We start from the raw sequence: 18,509 nt of genomic DNA on the forward strand, positions 1-18,509 counted from the left end.
CTGTGGTTGGCAGCCTGTTGTTACTGTTTTTATGCACTATTGCAATTTGAGCATGAAGAAGTGTGAAAGTGCTCAAAATAGGTGAAATATTACGAAGTAAGGCTGAAATACAAGAGTTGGTGGATCGATTCATCTCAAATGTGAAAGAAACTTCAACTGAAACTTTCCCTCCACTTCAGAGATGAGACATCAGATCATATCTGTATGGGAACGATAAGCAGACCTTCTTCAAATCCATGTGAAATAAAAAGAAATGCAATATTTTATTCAAGTCTTATCTGCAAGGTTCGGTTTGAATATCAGCAATGCACGGACATTCACTTTAAATCACATTTCCTTTGCATATTTTTTAGGAAATGGAAGTTTGCAATATTGTTTTCATCTTGCATGTTGATGATTATCTTCTCAGCAGGACTAGAGTTTTCTTACCCAGCAAGAAACATGTCCAATATATAATTTAAAAATGGATCATTAAGGATAGAATGTTTAAAGACGACATGTATAACGCTCATGTTCAGGTTCATATTTGATGTTGTGCCTCTTCTGTGACATGTTTCCTTACTTAATGTTCAAAAAGCTCTTTATTTGTCTCATACTGCGTTTCACCCTCTGTCTGAAACCAGAGCCCAGTCAGCTCTGATTGGTTAGCTGGCCGGCTACACACCACAGGAAAGGGAAAACCACGAAAAGCCTAATAGTGCCTCTTTTAATGTTGCTTACATTTAAATGGTTACTTTTGTCACAGCCAATTTTTTACAAAACAGTCATTGATGCCATTGATTGCAGCCTGTCATCCCCTTCTCAACATTGTCACTTACATAAAGGTACTGGTGGCCTGAATACATCTCAAAAATGCAAAAGATTTATAGAAAATAAATCACATGGTAGGACTTTGATTGAAAAAACATTATATGTTGATAGTCATGAAAGAGGGAGGTTGTGAGTGCCAAGACATCCTCCATATAAACAAGGACAACTGCTGTTTTCATTCACGAGGCGCCATGCTCTACAGAGTGCTCCAACAAAGCTCATGGAATATAAATTGGAGGGGAGTGCTGATGTCTGCTTATGTTCTCACTCATCCAGTCACACTTTTGGTCTGATCCTTCTTACTGTAAACAACAAATCACAGCCAGTCATCCACGATTGAAATTGATAACCAAATGGAGAGGAAAATAATACAGTTGCACTGGAAAAATAGTAGGCCGTCAGTAATGGCTACGCCTCTCTATTTAGACTGGTAGATCTCGGCAGACTGGCAACTTTAAAAGTAGCTCTCAGTTCAAAAAAGGTTGGGCACCCCTGCTCTACTGAGTGCTCCAAAAAAGCTCATGGAATATAAATTGGAGGGGAGTGGTGATGTCTGCTTATGTTCTCACTCATCCAGTCACTGTCACGGTGTGTGAAGCAGGTAGGACCCAAATGCAGATTAAAGTGAGAATTCCTTTATTTCAAGGCTAGGTGATAACAACGACAAAACAGAACACTCACCGACGAACTAGTCATGACAAAAGACGAACCGACAAAGACAGACAGAAAAACCAGAACTTAAATACACACAAGACTAATCACAGAAACAAGACACAGGGGAGGAGGGAGGAGAAAACACAGGGACACCAGGTGAACACAATCAGGTAAATTAGACACACCAGGGAAACTAACGACCGGGAACCACAGACAGATTTAAACAAGACACAACGCAGACAGAAACAGGCAAGACAGGAAGTGAAGACCTTTCAAAATAAAACATGAAACAAGACAAGACACCATAAAGACAGATCGTGACAGTCACACTTTTGGCCCGATCCTTCTTACTGTAAACAACAAATCACAGCCAGTCATCCACGATTTAAATTGATAACCAAATGGAGAGGAAAATAATACGGTTGCACTGGAAAAAAATGCTGCTCCAAAAACAAGTTGAAAAAATAATGAAAACAAGATGTTTTCACTTGAAATAAGTACAAAAATCTGCCAATAGAACTCATTTCGAACTATATTTGACTAGAATCAGGACATTCTGTGTTACAATATAAGCCGCAAAAGTGTTCTGTTTTCTGATGTGGTTGATTTTCTAATAAATACAAGTTTCACCCGAGATACAACTCAAAATAAGATTTGTTGACTCAAGATGATGCATTGTCTAAAAACAAGAGCCTATATCTCACTGCATTGTTACTTCTGAAGTTATTGTGTCTTATAGCAAGTGCAAAGACACATTCTGACTAGATATTAGACAAAGTACTTGGCAAGATTTCAAGTTTTTGTAATGTGTCTGGAATGTTCAGAAAGGCAAAGCATGACAGCAGGAGTTGGCAGCCCAGACTTTGCAGCTTTGACGTACGGATTGGATGTTACTGTGTGCATAATCTACAACCAAGCATTGTTGATACCCAGTGATCTCCTTCCAGCAGCAGGTAGTCCCGCTGAGGGCTCAGAGCGACTTCTGCAGATTTGTGGGCTTAGCAGGAAGTCTCATGTCAGTTACCAAAGTCCCTTCTGTTTGTTTGGTCTCATGTCGCTGCTTTCCCTAATTCCAATAAGATCCCAATTGAAAATCCTGGTCATTAATTACCTCTTGTGTTATTGTTGAATTCAAAGTGTAATTCTCTCCTCTTGGTTGGTTTGTTTGGTCAACCATGGCTCTATAAAGACTGCTGTTTGAGTGAAGTATTTTCAGCTTGAATTAGAATTCAGTTGAACTCAAAGTAAGAATGAGTAAGATGTTCCTTTTAAAAATGGTTTAAACTCACTGCTGTTCTCTGCGTGTATTTTCTGATATCTTTTTATTTCTAATCAGGACATTTGTGCAAACCTTTTTGAACAACAATGTGCCAAATTGTCCAAGAGGAATATAGCATGGTGAAAAGTCAAACTGTAACTCGTTCAAAAGTACGAGGTTGATTTTCACATGTTGCAAAGCACTCTAACCCTAAACTCGGTCATGAAGTGTGCATCTGTGGTTTCTTTGAGTTGTGGAGAATAACCAACTTTGCATGTGTAATTGACAAATCATTCTGCGTTTCAACTGAAGCCAAATCGGCTCTAAACCAGTGTTTCTCAAACTTTTTCATACCAAGGACCACTTAACCAATAAAAAAACACTCGCGGACCACCTAACTCCACAAATATCCAACATCGCATCGTTTTTCTAGAACAGATTACAAATCGCCTGAAAATGGTACAAACAAGTGGCAACATGTGTGACGGAGGTGTTGTGCTGGGCCATATCATGCAATCGAAAAAATATCATGAAACTTTAGCTCTATCCATTGCGGAGATATTCCCGCGAGAGTGCGGAAAACTTAAATGTATTTATTTATTTCAAATGTGAAATGTTACCAATATACTCGCGGACCACTAGGGGGCGCTCACGACCACCAGTGGTCCAACAAAAGATGACCATTTGCGAGCTATGCCACTGGTATTAGATAATATACTCTTTCTGTCGTGGTACAGTCTAATGTATATATTTTTTTTTAGCCAACATTATATGGTTACAAAATAACAACATGGTTAGCATTAAAAAATACAAGTTAACGTGATTGCGAACCTTGGCTATCTCTGAATTGACAAATCTCGTGATAATCTGTCGCTGAGTCTAACACAAACTACATTTTTCTTGTGGTTTGTCCATCTGAATAATTACATCACATGTTATATAGCTGACACTTTAATCCAAAGTAACCTTCATTCAATCGGTCAAGATATTCTGTGTGACTCCTAGCTAACTCAGCTCATCCATTGTCATTAGCCAATAATCTTATGTTGCCCATGATGAGACGGGGGAGACATGACTTATATTTCATTTTCTACATAAATCGAAACCAACCTCCCCTCCATCTCTTCGGTTTATACCTGCATACTGATATATGCTATGTGTAATATTCAATTTGGCACAATGGGGCAGCATAATCAGTACAAATCTTTGCTTAAGTTCACTTCTCCCATTGGAGTAAATAGATTCCCTTAATGTGCTTAGTGTTGGTATAACTCACAGATACAGGGAAAAAACCTCTTAGTGTACCATCACCTTTCTCAACCCTCTAAAATAAGAACACTCGAACAGTAGATGTTCTAACTTCAGTGAGCTGCACTAATCAGCATATTGATTTGACTGATACTCTCAATAGAACCCATTATATATTCACTAGCCCTGAATGGAGGTTGTTATCCGAGTTATGAATCACCCTTGAGTCTGCCGTGCCACCCTGAAGTGATTTCATTTTATTCAGCTGCGATGCAACTGACGCAGGTGTTTCTGGATGTTGCAGGACCCCCTGGTGCCCCGGAGAGCCTGGTGGTGACGGACATCACTGACACCACTGTGCAGCTGTCCTGGGGCTCGGGACCTGACAACCACAGTCCTGTCACCAGGTACATGGTGCAGGCCAGGACCCCCTTCTCCATAGGCTGGCAGACTGTGAGAACAGGTAACAGCTAATTATTTTTAACTTGATACATAAGAGAAATACTTACTGCTTGGTTAATAGACAAACACAAATGATCACAGTGTTAAAGTGGCCCACTTTAGGCTCTGTATTTCATCATATTGCATTTAGAGTTAGAGTTAGGGTTATGGAGATACTGATATTGGGGTTAGGGGTTTAAAAGAATAGTAACAAAATATCCAATAATATTAATTTACCAGCTGTTATTAATTGTGTACGCAGACTCATAACTTATATTAAGTCTTCCCTGACCAGTAAATGCAAATGCCTCAAGACTCCAAAACCCATCTATGTAACACACACTTTCTGTTTAAAATCTCAGATTTCCGATATAATTTTCTCAGAAAGTTGCATTCACCACTAAAGAGGCCAATTAACACTTGTGTTTACAGTTAGAGGAGCAATCTGTGTTACAAGTAAACTGATATTCATGTGTAAACACCTGAAGTGCCCCCTTCTTTTCAAATTTGAACGTTTAAAAAAAATACAATTGACAATGATTTGAGCACATTTGAAAATAAAATTGAAATGTATGTTATGAAGACACTGCAATTCATCAAACAAAAGTCTTTATTTGAGTTTCCCACTTCATATTCTTCTATCAGATATCAATACAGATATACTGTAGCTGTCATCTGTTAAGCTTTTGTTGAAACAGCCACTGTATATGTGCCTGCTATACCAATTACATTTTAAGTTTTTCAAAATAAAAAACCAAAAAGCATAATTCCCAATCACAGCCGTTAATCAACGATGGCTGGAAAGCAAAGAAATAACACAGCAACTGACAGTTAGGTAACCGACTGGATTACATTAAAGACACGATGAACTAATTCAACTAATGCACTCCACTATTCAACCGCATAATAAATCCTACCTTTGTGAAACTAATGATATTCATTTTTCTATTGAGTACCGTATGTCATAGAGGCTTTTCAACTTAGACTGTTGTAAGTGTGATTATGAAAGGTTCGTTAATAACACAGGATACAGGAGATTAACTAAGTATTAGAACAAAATGTATCGGTATTCTCTGGCGATAATGGAATAGGAAGTATTGCCTTTATAATCATTTATTTCCTTTGGTTTCCTGTCATTTGTTCTATTGCGAATGCTCCATATTTACCAGACTACAAATGAAAGTAAAATGACCACGCTTCTTGTAATAGAGTGGTGCAGTAATGAGTCCTAAAACGCGGAAAAGACTTTTACCACTTCAGCTTCCCTCGTCTCGAAGTCAAAGGTTTTTTAACATGATTTTGGTGAAATATGTGTGGTTAACAAGACCTCCTGAAAACATTTGGCCGTTTTGTTCTACGACATAAAATACATAACTCCACTTGTGAATGTCCGAAGTTGAGTCAGAAGTGTAATCTAAACCATGGTTGCTAACAAGTGGCTGAGCGAGACTACTTAATCACGCTGACACAAATCTGCCATGAATCTAGTTGTTGTGACGCGCAGCCATGCGACTTTGATGTAGTTTGTTTAGAGCCTAACGTTAGCTTTTTAGATCTGCCGATTGCATTTACGCTTTAGAACACAACATTTGGTAATATGTGAAGATTATCCTGCTGAACAAAACGTGGTAAGTATAAAAAAAAGTGTGTTGGCTACTAAACTTATATTAAATATATCGAAATCCAATGAGGAAACCCAATTGCTTTTTGTTGAGGGAACCCTTGCTATGCTAACTTCAGGTTATGGCATTCACAAATGCATCATCGCTGCACCACTCTATTGGAATATATAATCAAATGTATCCATTTCATTTGTGATGTACTTTAGTTTGGTGAAATGTTTTCTATTTGCTGGAAACAAAATGTGAAATGTGCCTCAGTAAAACACATCTAAACTCTAAATTCTTTAATCCTAGTTCCTGATTCTGTGCCTGGACAGATGATGCGTGCAACAGTGAGAGATTTGAACCCCTGGGTGGATTATGAATTCAGGGTGGTTGCAATCAACAGTGTTGGTGTTGGAGAACCCAGCACGCCTTCAAAACAGACCCGAACCAAAGCAGCAGGTACCCTCTCAGCTTGTTGTCCCTATTTATAACAATCAGTCCCCCTTGGAAAACGTGATTCAACCGTTTCCTTTAGTGCTCCATGTGTTGTTCAGTGGCGAACCGTCAGGGCCTTCAAGGTATTCAGAGAATACCCTGGAACACTCAGATAAACAAACAAACAATCGATTTAATTATATAAATAAAATGTAATAAAATGAATAAATGAGAATGGTATCTGTGTTGTTGATCTGTAATATTACAGTGTTGATTTGTTTGTCCTTCTCGGACCATGCACTACGCATTTCAGTGGTTTTGTGAAAGCAACCAATCAGATCTGGTTATCCTTCAACCAAGGTATTCTACATCCTTGATCGAATGCCCTGGCCGTTGCTCTGAATGAGAGCGTACGTTTGGACTCACAGTTTGATCAACCAATCATATATTGATTTGTAGCCAATGGGCGTGTTCTTTCAGAGTTCCCCTCAGTTCCAGGGTGCTCTAGAAGGCCCGCTAGTTAACTGGCTCGAGACAGAGGATCTAGATGAATGCGACGAAGCAATTCATGCCGTTTTATTGTTTTTAACGTTGAAATGACAAGTGCAACAGGTGAACATGAAGTTGTTGCAGAATTATTGTGAGTACCCTTTTCAAGACGACAATTCAGTGAAAAGACGGACATTATAACGCCGGGGAGGGGGGTGTGTGTATCTACAGAAGGTCCAGTTGTGATAGACACGGTTCGCCACTGGTGTTGTTCAACTGTGTTGTTCGTTTTCATGAAATTGCAGCCCACTTTTTAATCTCAACACAACTTTGTGTTTGTCTGCCAATACGCTTAATGAATCGACAGAAATGTGTGACCGTGAGGCATCCACATGAAAGCGTCTATTCTCGAGCTGGTTAGCTGAGTAATTATATCCCGCTGGTTGAATCACAAGGGAACAAGTTTCCTGCCGTGCCTCACACATGGCGCTGATATACGACACTCGGCTAATAGCGTCACCTTACATGGGCGGTAATGCAACTGTCAATAACAACCCAATTCCTCCGCCGTGGGATAAACGTGTTTTTCTTGTAAACAAGAACTGTTATTCAAAGCTCTGCAGCACCTGCCTGAGACTTAACAACCCAAACGAGGAGATGATTATGTTTGGTTTTTTTGCTTAGTTCCCAAGGTTGCACCAGTTAGTGTGAGTGGTGGCGGAGGAGCTCGAGGAGAACTTGTCATCATGTGGGAGGTAAGAGGATTATTAACATTTCTGAGTGGGCATTCATTGTGACGGAGCATTCTTTAAATCTTTAGAGGAGAAAAGACTTTTGGCAGAGTCACTGTGTTCCTGCATTGGCCTGGCTTCAGTGGAATGGCTTTTAATTAAAGGCAGAGCTTTTCTGATTTGCTGCCTGCCTGCTGACTCCCCCCTGTTGTGTAAATCAGAATAAGGATACAGAGCTAGTGCAAATTTCATACGAGTAAATCCAGAATGAGGTGACAACTTTGCAATTTTTTGGATGTGTTTCTAAGAGTAGAAAGTTGCTGGGTAGGTGCATTTTCTCCATAGTTTGTTAGACATAAAACACTATTCTTTAACTTTCTTTTACAACTCCCCTAATTCAATTTCTGCTCACAGTTGTGTGGGTCAAAGGCGTAACTTTCCTGTCTTCTCTCAGCCGGTTTCAGAGGAACAGCAGAGCGGAGAGGACTTTGGCTACGTTGTGGCTTTCCGCCCACTTGGCAGCAGCACCTGGATCCAGACAGTGCTGGTGTCGCCTGATGCATCGAGATATATATACAGAAACGAAAGCATCGCTCCTCTGTCCCAGTTTGAAGTGAAAGTGGGAATCTACAACAGCATGGGAGAGGGGCCGTTCAGCCGCATCCTGACCGTTTTATCCGCAGAGGAAGGTGAGAGAATGAACCTGCACATGCTGCAAACAGAAGTTGATCACAGTGACTGCACTCTTAATTGCATGCATGCATAATTCATGTTTTTAGAGCCCTCCGAGGCGCCATCCAGAGTATGGGCCCGTGCTGTGTCAGCGTCTGAGATCGAGGTGTACTGGCAGCCTATTGCCCCCGGGTCCAGCAGCGAGAAGATCATTGCATATGAGGTATGTAAAATAAAAGTTGAAACAATAGTGCCATAAGGAAAACTCCAACAAGAGTAGACAATAATCCCAGAATGACTGACAGTACAATAAGCCGGCGTTCATTAGAATAGAACCGCCGGTGGCGACAACGTGGAAATGTTCTGACATTGAAATACTGCACGTGGTGAAGCGGCAGTGAGCTAATTTAGGGGATGAAGAAGTCTGTTTGCAGCCGTTCCAGTCTCCAAAACACCTCGATACCAAGAGCTGCCTGAGAGCTCTATTCAGAAAAATAAATAAATAAAAGAAAGTGTGAACATCATACATCACTATCCTGTACAACCAACACTAGGGATTTGGCTGTGGAAAACCTAGATAAAAATAACATTCTCTGCTAAAACCCTAGATACTTTCCAAGGTAGGGTATACCCAGGTGGCTCGAACTATGCTGAGAAGCTTTGAGGTCATTGCAAGTGTTTGCTACATATTGTTATAACGCACGACAATGCCAGTTTTTTGGCGCTAGACGGAGCAGTTTAGTTGAGGTGAGGTGAGGCAAATGTTCGCATGAATATTCATGATGAAAAATGAAAACACTATTGAACACAGTTCTTGCAACTGGGTGAACCAGATTCATGCGACATAATGAAAGGCTTGTCTTGTGGGTAGATATTAATTCTAATTTCCATAATAACAAACTTCTCTAAAAAAAGTCCATTGGGTTTTTTCTTTTTGACACATTTTGATGTATCTAATTAAAGCATACGTTGCCTCACGAATAATGTTTCAGTGATCATTAAACAGTGCCACCTGGTGCATTGTTTTTAGCAATTAAGTTGCCAATTTTAGTCAAGTTATCAAGTAATATATTCTGAATGAACATATGCGGAGTCAATTTGTTGAAAGTGACTCATTTAATGTTAAGTTAAGGTATTTAGTTTCAGAAATGTTCCAACATTGAGTGTTTATACAAAGAGTTTGGCATTGAATCACACGTAAAAACACAAGTTTTCCTAACTGAACAACCAAAACTTGATTTGACTAAACAACAAAGTTTACTTTTCATTGATACCCAGAAGACCTCCTCCAATATGACGTCCCCATAGCATTCTTCATAAGGTTTTGAGGAAAACGTATTCGCTTTACAGAGAATTCTACAGGTTACAGATACAGTTTTGAACACATGGTTGACGAGTCGAATTGGTTTTGGTCAACAAAAGTACTTGGATAGGTAAAAATAGTGCAGTTATTACGTTATTAAAGTCACGGTTGTATATTGTCAATTGACTTGGTTTCATTAGGGACATGAACAGTAGTTTCCGTTTGAAAGGTTGGGAAAGAAGGAGGAAATTAGTTTAGCCCCAACACTGCTCTGGATTGTTACCTCAGACAGGCTCCATGTGTTTTTCCAGATATGTCTCATGTAGGGCTTCATTTATTTAAATGCTAGAGTGAGAACTTGGCCAATACAGTTGCAATTAGACTGAGGGCTAATATGTGGTGATACAAAGAAGAAAATCTCAAGGTGTGGAGTGTATAAGTAAACAATTTGCCAATGATTTTCTCCCTGCAGTTGCCTAGATGTAAGGGAATGGTTTAAAGGGGGCACTGACATTTATACTAGGGGTGTTGAAAATAATCGTTTCTACGATGCATTGCGATGCGGACGTGGACGATTCGGTATCGATGCAGTGACGGAAGATAATCGGTTATAGCGTAGTAACGTTGCTTCACTATAACGTTTTTTTTTTCTGTCACTTTAATATCAAATCGGTCGGTGACGCAGAAATCAGGGAACAGACGTGACAGCGGCACAGCAACACCAAACACGGAGCAGTCTGCTTTATCCACCAACACAACACCACCAGTCCAGAACCAACAGCAGAAGGACCCGCTCTGAATCACTCCGTGTCGCTGCGGCACAGGGATTTATGTTTTTCAAAAATAATCGCGTTACAATCATGTCAGGTTTTTGGTGGATTTAATTAAGTCTTGGATTGCAGAGTATGAATGTCCTCTAGCAATTTTCAGACGATATATACGTGTGTAAAGTTTGTGAAGGCAGGAGGAAAAAAGCTTCCGCGATCACCGTCTCCTCTGTTCCTCTAAGCCCCGCCCCCTCCCTGAAAATAATGAGTGACAGGCTGATAGTGACCCGATAGAAACTTTATTATTCACTTAATCACTGAGATATAATGAAGCTAATTTAATCTCATACATTCATGGGATTTATGTAACAGTAAGACAGAGAATGTAAGTGTGCACCCACATGCAGTATTTTAGTTGTTATATGCTGTTGCAAATACTCCTGTTGTCTGCTGTGTTCAGACTCAAGTCCTGTGTGTGATGCCACATTCAGGACATTCAGTGTCCTTTCTTTAACAGAAGACCGTTGCTAGAAGCTGCAGCTAGACTGCAGAAGCATTATTTTTTTGTTTTTGAGGATGGAACAACTTCACACACAGATATAGGGAGGCTAGACCTATACAATTCATTTATTTTGGTTTATAAATTAATGTCAAGACATTTATGTTATTGATTTCTGAAGCACTTTCTAAATAATAAAAAGAGAGTTCATATGTATTTACTGCATGTATGCATTGATGAAAAATAAGCCATGTGCAGTAATATAGAAAATTGAGGATGCAACGCATTGGTTTGAATCGTGATGCATCGGGATGCATCGGGATATCGAATTGAATCGAATCGTTGACAGGATAATCGTAATCGAATCGTGAGGCCAGTGAAGATGCACAGCCCTAATTTATACACACAATAACTGATGGCCACATTGTTAAAAGTGACTTGTCATCACGTTTTAAGCTGCTGTTATTCTCCCATCCAACAGATACAGTACATAAAACCATAAGCATAACCCCCTCGCTGTGCTGGGCTATTGGAAAGAGTATATGTAGACTGCAGTGACTTTATTGTTATATCTTCATACTGCTAACAAAGGGGTCAGTGGTGTTGTTCATGAAGGTTATTCTATAGAAAGATACATTGAAGAGACTCCTTTGGACAAGCTATCCCTGACATAAATGTGTTTAAGTAAGTTGGTGTACCAACGACTTGATTGGATTAGTTCAAGTGGCTCGTCAATAAAAACGGCAAAAGACTTGCATTTAAAACGTGTAAGTAAAATGGTGGCTTGTTGGCTAGCACATGAAAAGAATACTTGCTGTTCCTGAGTTTCAAATAAATAGTTGAAATAAAAACTGTATTATCTATGGTCCCCTGAAAGAAATCTTGAAATAACTTCCTTCTGTAGTTCTACCTGAATGTCCCAGACGAGGATGTCCAGAACCTCCTGAGAGAGTGAGACGGTGAAACTGGAGCGCACAGCTCGTTCATAATGTCCTGTCTGTATGGTCTGCCAGAACACAGTACTTCGCCAAAAATATATTTCATCAGAGAGCTGTAGTTTTGGAAACCAAGATGTGATTTCTTTTTAGAACCACGTAGAAGGGATTTATTTATTGAGAATGATATAGCAAACACTACTGATTCCTCGGCTTTACGGTGTTAATCATCGTCTCTGCCATGTATGCTAACCCTGATCTCAACATCAAATATGTTTTATTGTGTTTGTGCGTTTTATCAAAATGTTTGGTCCTTGTCAGAACAAAAGCTTTGTTAGTCATATATTTCTATAAAACCTGTATGCATTTATTTCTAACAAAGAAAGAATCGGGTAAATAAAAAGAATAAGAACTGCAGTCTGAGCTGATAAAATCCTCTCCTGTGGAGCCGAGCGCCTGGAGAATACTCCGGTCCCAGCAGGATAGATCAGCCTCAAAGGGCTCTCCATGCGTAGTGGCAAACAAATAATATTTAAGCATTGCCTTTTGATATTAGAGAAGAGTCATTAAACACTCTACCTGACGTGTTATAAAATGACAAATGCACATTCATGTCAAACCTGACTATTGCTGAAGACAAGTATACGGAGTGGCATGTAAAGCATTTCCTCAGTGGCATTGTCGTCACATACAGTTTTGATTGGAACAACTGTTTGAAAGTTATGAGAGATGCATCTCCACTGCATGAGAGGATGATGACTCAACACCACACCCTACAATTTACGTTCCACTTCACCCAACCTTTTGGTTCTTGTTCTGTATATATGAATAGAGATAGCAGGAGCGCTTAGAGCAGGGGTTCCCAACCTTCATTGTGCCAAGGACCGGCAGATACATGAAAAAAAAATCGCGGACCGGTTGTCAATTTGAACTGATTTTAATATTTACTCACCACCAGCAGGTAGCAACAGAGGCTAATTGTATGTAACAGCCTGAACAAATACTAGAACATTATGCATCCAAAACATATTAACAACGTTTAAAAAATAACCGGTGTCGTTTTTTGGTTTTTCGGGAAAAGCGGAAAACCAAAAAAACGACGTTATTCAGTTTTTAAACCAGAGGTGTGTGTGTGTGTGTGTGTGTGTGTGTGTGTGTGTGTGTGTGTGTGTGTGTGTGTGTGTGTGTGTGTGTGTGTGTGTGTGTGTGTGTGTGTGTGTGTGTGTGTGTGTGTGTGTGTGTGTGTGTGTGTGTGTGTGTGTGTGTGTGTGTGTGTGTGTGTGTGTGTGTGTGTGTGTGTGTGTGTGTGTGTGTGTGTGTGTGTGTGTGTGTGGTGTGTGTGTGTGTGTGTGTGTGTGTGTGTGTGTGTGTGTGTGTGTGTGTGTGTGTGTGTGTGTGTGTGTGTGTGTGTGTGTGTGTGTGTGTTTTCAGAAGATATTATGATAGTGACGTTCGTTCCGGTGCACTCAGATAGCATTTTCTCACTACATCGGGATTAAGATTAAACTAATTTATTTTGGGAACACCCGCATATAGGTTACCTATGGAGTTAGCCAGATGTGTGTCAATTGCTGTTCATGGTCATTTGAAAACAAATGCCGGTGCACACACACACACATCATGCGCCTTGGTGACTGGACATCTCCTTCATAAAACTAATAAAAGGGGGAGAAATCGGGCAGTTTGATGTGTGTAGAGATGTGTGTGGTTAACACGTAGCAGCCTGCAGTCACTCGCTGTTCTGATGAAGGTAAACACAGTGAAGGCGGTGCGTAAAAAGGCACAGCTCTCGGCGCGCTGGTGCTACACTTCTCAGAGGCGGAGTATACGTCCCGCTGCCTCCTGATCCTGCAGCCATTTCATGAAGTGAAGGAGGCTTTCCTTCTATAAACAGCTGCGGGCAGCAGATACCGTGAGAGTCCCGGACATGAATTCATAGATCAAGGCAGACTGGTTTACTCTCCTGTTTTGCCAATCCGGTGCTTAAACAAATAACTCCCCTGGCCGACATGTCCTTAAAAGGAAGTCCGAGTTTGAAATATATCTCAAATAATGTATGCACTGCCATTTCCCCACATAAACATAACAGTCTGCAATTAAACGCTCCTCTTCCTGCTTGGCGCACCAGTAACTTTCTCGTGCGCACAAGAGGCCTTTGGCTGAGCCGCCGAATCCCTCGGAACATCATAAAAGCCATTTTCAACGTTTTTCTGGTGAAAGATTAACTAGGCTACTGGATGAAATAATATGACTGGTATAGGTGCGAAAAATATTATGATAAAATATTTTTATATATTTATAATTCTGCAAATATTACGATAAACTCACAGCTATTCCGCGGCCCGGCAGTAACACCGGGCCGCGGACCGGGGGTTGGGAACCCCTGGCTTAGAGTACCCCTTCACTGACTGAACGCTTTGAACCTAATTACAGCTCCAACAGACTGAGAAAGTATAAAATACTCCAGGAAACTCAACATCTCAACACTTTGAAGCACACACGATTGAGGCTTTTTGCATCTAGAACTAAACACCACTACAAAAGTCGTGAACATGGTAGGATTCACTTTTGAGAGGGCAGTGTTTTGCCCTTTTGCCTCACTTTAACTTGGAGAATGCATTATGAGAGCGTCGGGATCCTGATCACCATTTCGGTCTTTTTTTTCATTAATGACCGCCTTGCCGCACATTATCCCGCCTCTTGTCTGGCAACTTACTAAATAAACTATTGACCTGATTTTGAATACTAATTTACGGAAGAGGATTAGGGCCACATTTTTTTTTTGGGAGGATTTGAAAAAAAAAACGTTTTTCAGAATTATGATTTTTTCCTCAGAACAAAAAAACATAATTGTTGTATTGATTTAAAAATCATCATATTGCTTCCACTAAGAAAAAAAAATAGTCCAAGTTCCAAGTTGGTACGATAGCAACGTAACCAGAAGTGACGGCAGCACTGATCTGGGTTTTCTGTAACTGTCCAAGTCTTTTCACATTTTCATTTTCACCAGACTTTAAACACTGACAGAGCCCATACTGTTTTCCTGTTATTGTTGACTTCCTGTCTTCTTCTGTAGATTTCTCTGACGTCCATCGCTCTGTCTTTTAGCCTCTTTCCTTCAATTGCGCTCTTTTTCTTTTCTTTACGGGGAGAGATTAGCCATCACGAATCCAACGTTTCGTGCTCCCCACAAAAAATATTCCATGGTGTTTCTGACGGAGAAGACAAATATTTGTTGTCCACATCTGACATTGACTGGACTTCTTCCTGTGGATTGATATGATTGCACATAGTCCCTTGATCCTCCTTCACAACGGTCTGTAGTCGGTCAAAACCTCTGGAATGTCCAAATTGAACAATAAGAATTAAGTATTTGACTAAGTTGTGTAATAATTGGACTGTAGAGTAACTCTTACTACTTTTAAATCCAGGCTGAAGACTTTTCTTTTTGCCGCTGCTTATAATTGAAACTCAGCGGTTGTGTTTCGGTTTTGGTTGATGAACATTTGGGGCTAGTAACCCCAGGGAATCAGAGTCTGGGGACTTTGTCCTGGCTGATTTCTCTGTGTATGCTGCTCGGGACGTATGTGCCATACAAGCGTACACAGCTCATGTTCGGAGAAACCTTAAAGAAAGGCATCAGTAAAGTGGAACTTCTGTGTGAACTATTCATATCTTAAACTGCACTGTAACTTTTTATTCATGTACTTTTTATTAATGTATTTTTTCTTTTAATGTTTCTTTTATTATCTTTTCTTTTTAATGACTGTTTTTAAATGCCTTTGTCTGAATGTCTTTCATTTTTGTAAAGCACCTTGAATTGCCTTGTGTTGAAAGGTGCTATACAAATAAACTTGCCTTGTCTTGCCTAAACAATATTTATCAAACTAAAAAAAACGACCTATTATTTTTCGCAGATAAACTCAAAAGGTCATGTTTGAGTTGTTCTCCTCCTATTTGGAGATTTCAAGCAAATTGAAAGAGCTAATTAGAAAAGTTTGTCTTTTATTCGGCGTGTTTGAAGGATGACATTTTCAACCAAGCTGATGTGTACATTTCTATAGATAGATAGATGATTGATTAAACAATGTATTTTGTTTGCATTGACAGACATGTTAATGCTACACTTTCACACTGCATCTATGCAAAAATAACAATCTAATTATTCCCGTAATGAAAATTGGCTTTCATTTATTTCTGTTACGATCTGGTGCTATATAATTTGAAATGTACTTGATTTTCACACTCTTGATAACGCCCCTTGGAGAGGTACCAGACTAATTGGATGACATTGGTCATGCATTGTCATTTATTTTCATAAAGGACAACACACATTTATCACTATTTCTGTAAATATGCCAATGTTAGGTAGCTGGCTAATTTCCACCTGCCAGGCTAAAAGGATCCCTGGTAAGTTGCCCACCAGCATTGTCTCTGTTCGAAAATGTAACAGTAATGGTTTTAATGTTACTGCACAGCCCTGCATGACTTCCTACATGTCACTAAGCCCTGAAACCTCAGTTATGTCCAACTTTCCACATTACTACTCCAAATGGCTGGTGCTTTTTACACCAAGGGTCATCGTTTTTATCTGTAAAAGAAAAGTAGACTGATTCTAACCCAACAAACCACTTTGGGCTAAAATGAAAAGAGATGTATTACATTTTGACTTATCCAACTTACTCTTTAAAAGTGTGTGATGTTATACACAAGTCAGTAACCTTCCCTATATCAATGGATGTCACAGAGCAGGGCGAGTCGCTTACATGACTCTAAACCACAAAATGTAGTTATTTAACAAATGAGGTGCTTATTATAGGTGTTAAAAGTACCACTAGGTTTCTACTGTGATGTATTTGTTGGCCAGGTATGCCAATTTCTAACAGCTTTCATACACCAGACTACTTTCTGGAAGACATTCCCAAATTATTAGGCGGATTTTTATGCATGTTCTTTGTTAGCTTCAGCTGCTATTGATAATTTGGGGTTCAGTTGGGAGCAATCTTTACACGTAACTTCCTCTCAGATATTTTCTACTATGCAGAGAAATATAATAAGAGGCCATCAACTGAAAACATTGGAAGTTTACACTTGACACTGTACTGTTGGCAAAGTCACCCAATCTCTAAATTATCTCCACTGGATTGTGTATATAAATTCAAGCTTGGTATAAGAACATACCAATGAAATATCTCTACTATACACACAAACATTGGTATTGTTGAAACACTGGAGGTACCGTATGATGCACTTTCCTGCCACAGTCTCTATAAGACTTTAAGATGCAGCTAAGTCTCCTTAGATCCTTCTCTTTCATCCTTCTATCGGTGTTTTTAGATTCGTAGCAAAGTTGACTAAACTCCTTCTGCTCAGGTATTCTCCCAAGCGATGGTGTAACTGCTTTAATTAAACTGCTGGCTTTAGAAAAAATCCCCTAGATGCATCTGTTATCAGCAACTCCAGGCCCTGTCGCTAATCTGCTTTCCCGAGCAAGATCGCTGAAAATCTGTGTGCAGCCAATTGAATAAGTACCTACTCTCCGACCATCTGTTTGACATTTTCCTGTCTGGGTTCCCTGTCTCGTGTCAGGGTCATAAATAATTTCCCTATGAATACAGATTCTGAAAGGCCTCCTTATCATGTCTTGCTCCCAGTGCATGCTTTTGGTATTGTTAGATACAGTATCATTCAAAATGCAGGTTTGACTGCCTCAGGAATTACAGTAGAGGAACTGATAGTATGGAAGTGTTTTGGTCCTTGAAACACTGGCTAAGCATATTAAAAGACTTAACTGAGACAACCTCAGAAGTCTTTGGTTTGAATACATTAGTCTTGTATAAGCTTTGCAGAGAATGTCTTCTTGTCATATTCCTTAAGACAGTTTCTGACAGCCTAATCTCGCCATTATGAACAATGTCTGCTTCTATATGTAACAGTCATTTGGTAGCGGTAGTTTCCCATTTGTAGTCAGAGCAGTAATGACCAATCACATTCAGAAGGAACACATTGTATAAAAAACACTCTTGAAATCAATGTTATATCGCCAGACAATGATTTCACGCCCAAAGAATTGCTTGTAAAATGGCTGCTTGTGAAACAATCCAATTGTAGACGTCGTATCGCAACTCTATTCTGATTTGACTGAAAAAAAATTGGCCGAATCTTGGCCTGAGTGTACACCAGAACCCCAACAATATTGCCCCTAAAACATATCATTGACAGCCAATAGATTACGAGATTTGTGACAACCTATATGCACTCTATAAATAATACTCTATTCTACAATATTCTCATTATAAGCACATAGTGTGTCTCTTAATAGGACATTGGCTAAATAAATAAGGTTTGATTTGACACAGATGCAACCATTTTGTACCGGCTTGTGTTTTATAAATGGAAAATGGAGATACTGAAGGTCCGTTGGTAACCTTTCTATCTTTGGTCAAGGTTCTCTTCTGGGAGGAAGGGTCTGAGCAGAGTGAAGCGGAGGCAGCGAGGGTTATCGACACCAAGGCTCTGCTCTCCGGCTTGAAGGGCAGCTCAGCCTATCAGATCGCAGTCAGAGCCCAGAACAGCGCCGGCCTCGGACCCTGCAGCCGCGCTCTCAACATCACCACCAAGAAACCACGTGAGGCCAACCACAAAAGCTTTATTTCTTCT

General features: G+C 39.9%; 1 protein-coding gene across 1 annotated transcript in view; it reads left to right on the forward strand.

Moving 5' to 3' along the window:
- Positions 1–18,477, forward strand: part of LOC117562560 (contactin-4) — a gene marked incomplete at its 3' end in the record, with an annotated part of 120,518 nt that extends 102,041 nt beyond the window's left edge. Inside the window, 6 exon segments of the mRNA XM_034240410.1 lie at positions 4,275–4,433; positions 6,328–6,477; positions 7,627–7,697; positions 8,128–8,362; positions 8,453–8,568; positions 18,297–18,477. Of these exon segments, the coding sequence (XP_034096301.1) occupies positions 4,275–4,433; positions 6,328–6,477; positions 7,627–7,697; positions 8,128–8,362; positions 8,453–8,568; positions 18,297–18,477 (912 nt within the window).
- Positions 18,478–18,509: the final 32 nt, after the last annotated feature.

Source organism: Gymnodraco acuticeps, unplaced genomic scaffold (assembly GCF_902827175.1).
Source record: "Gymnodraco acuticeps unplaced genomic scaffold, fGymAcu1.1, whole genome shotgun sequence".
NCBI classification, from domain to species: domain Eukaryota; kingdom Metazoa; phylum Chordata; class Actinopteri; order Perciformes; family Bathydraconidae; genus Gymnodraco; species Gymnodraco acuticeps.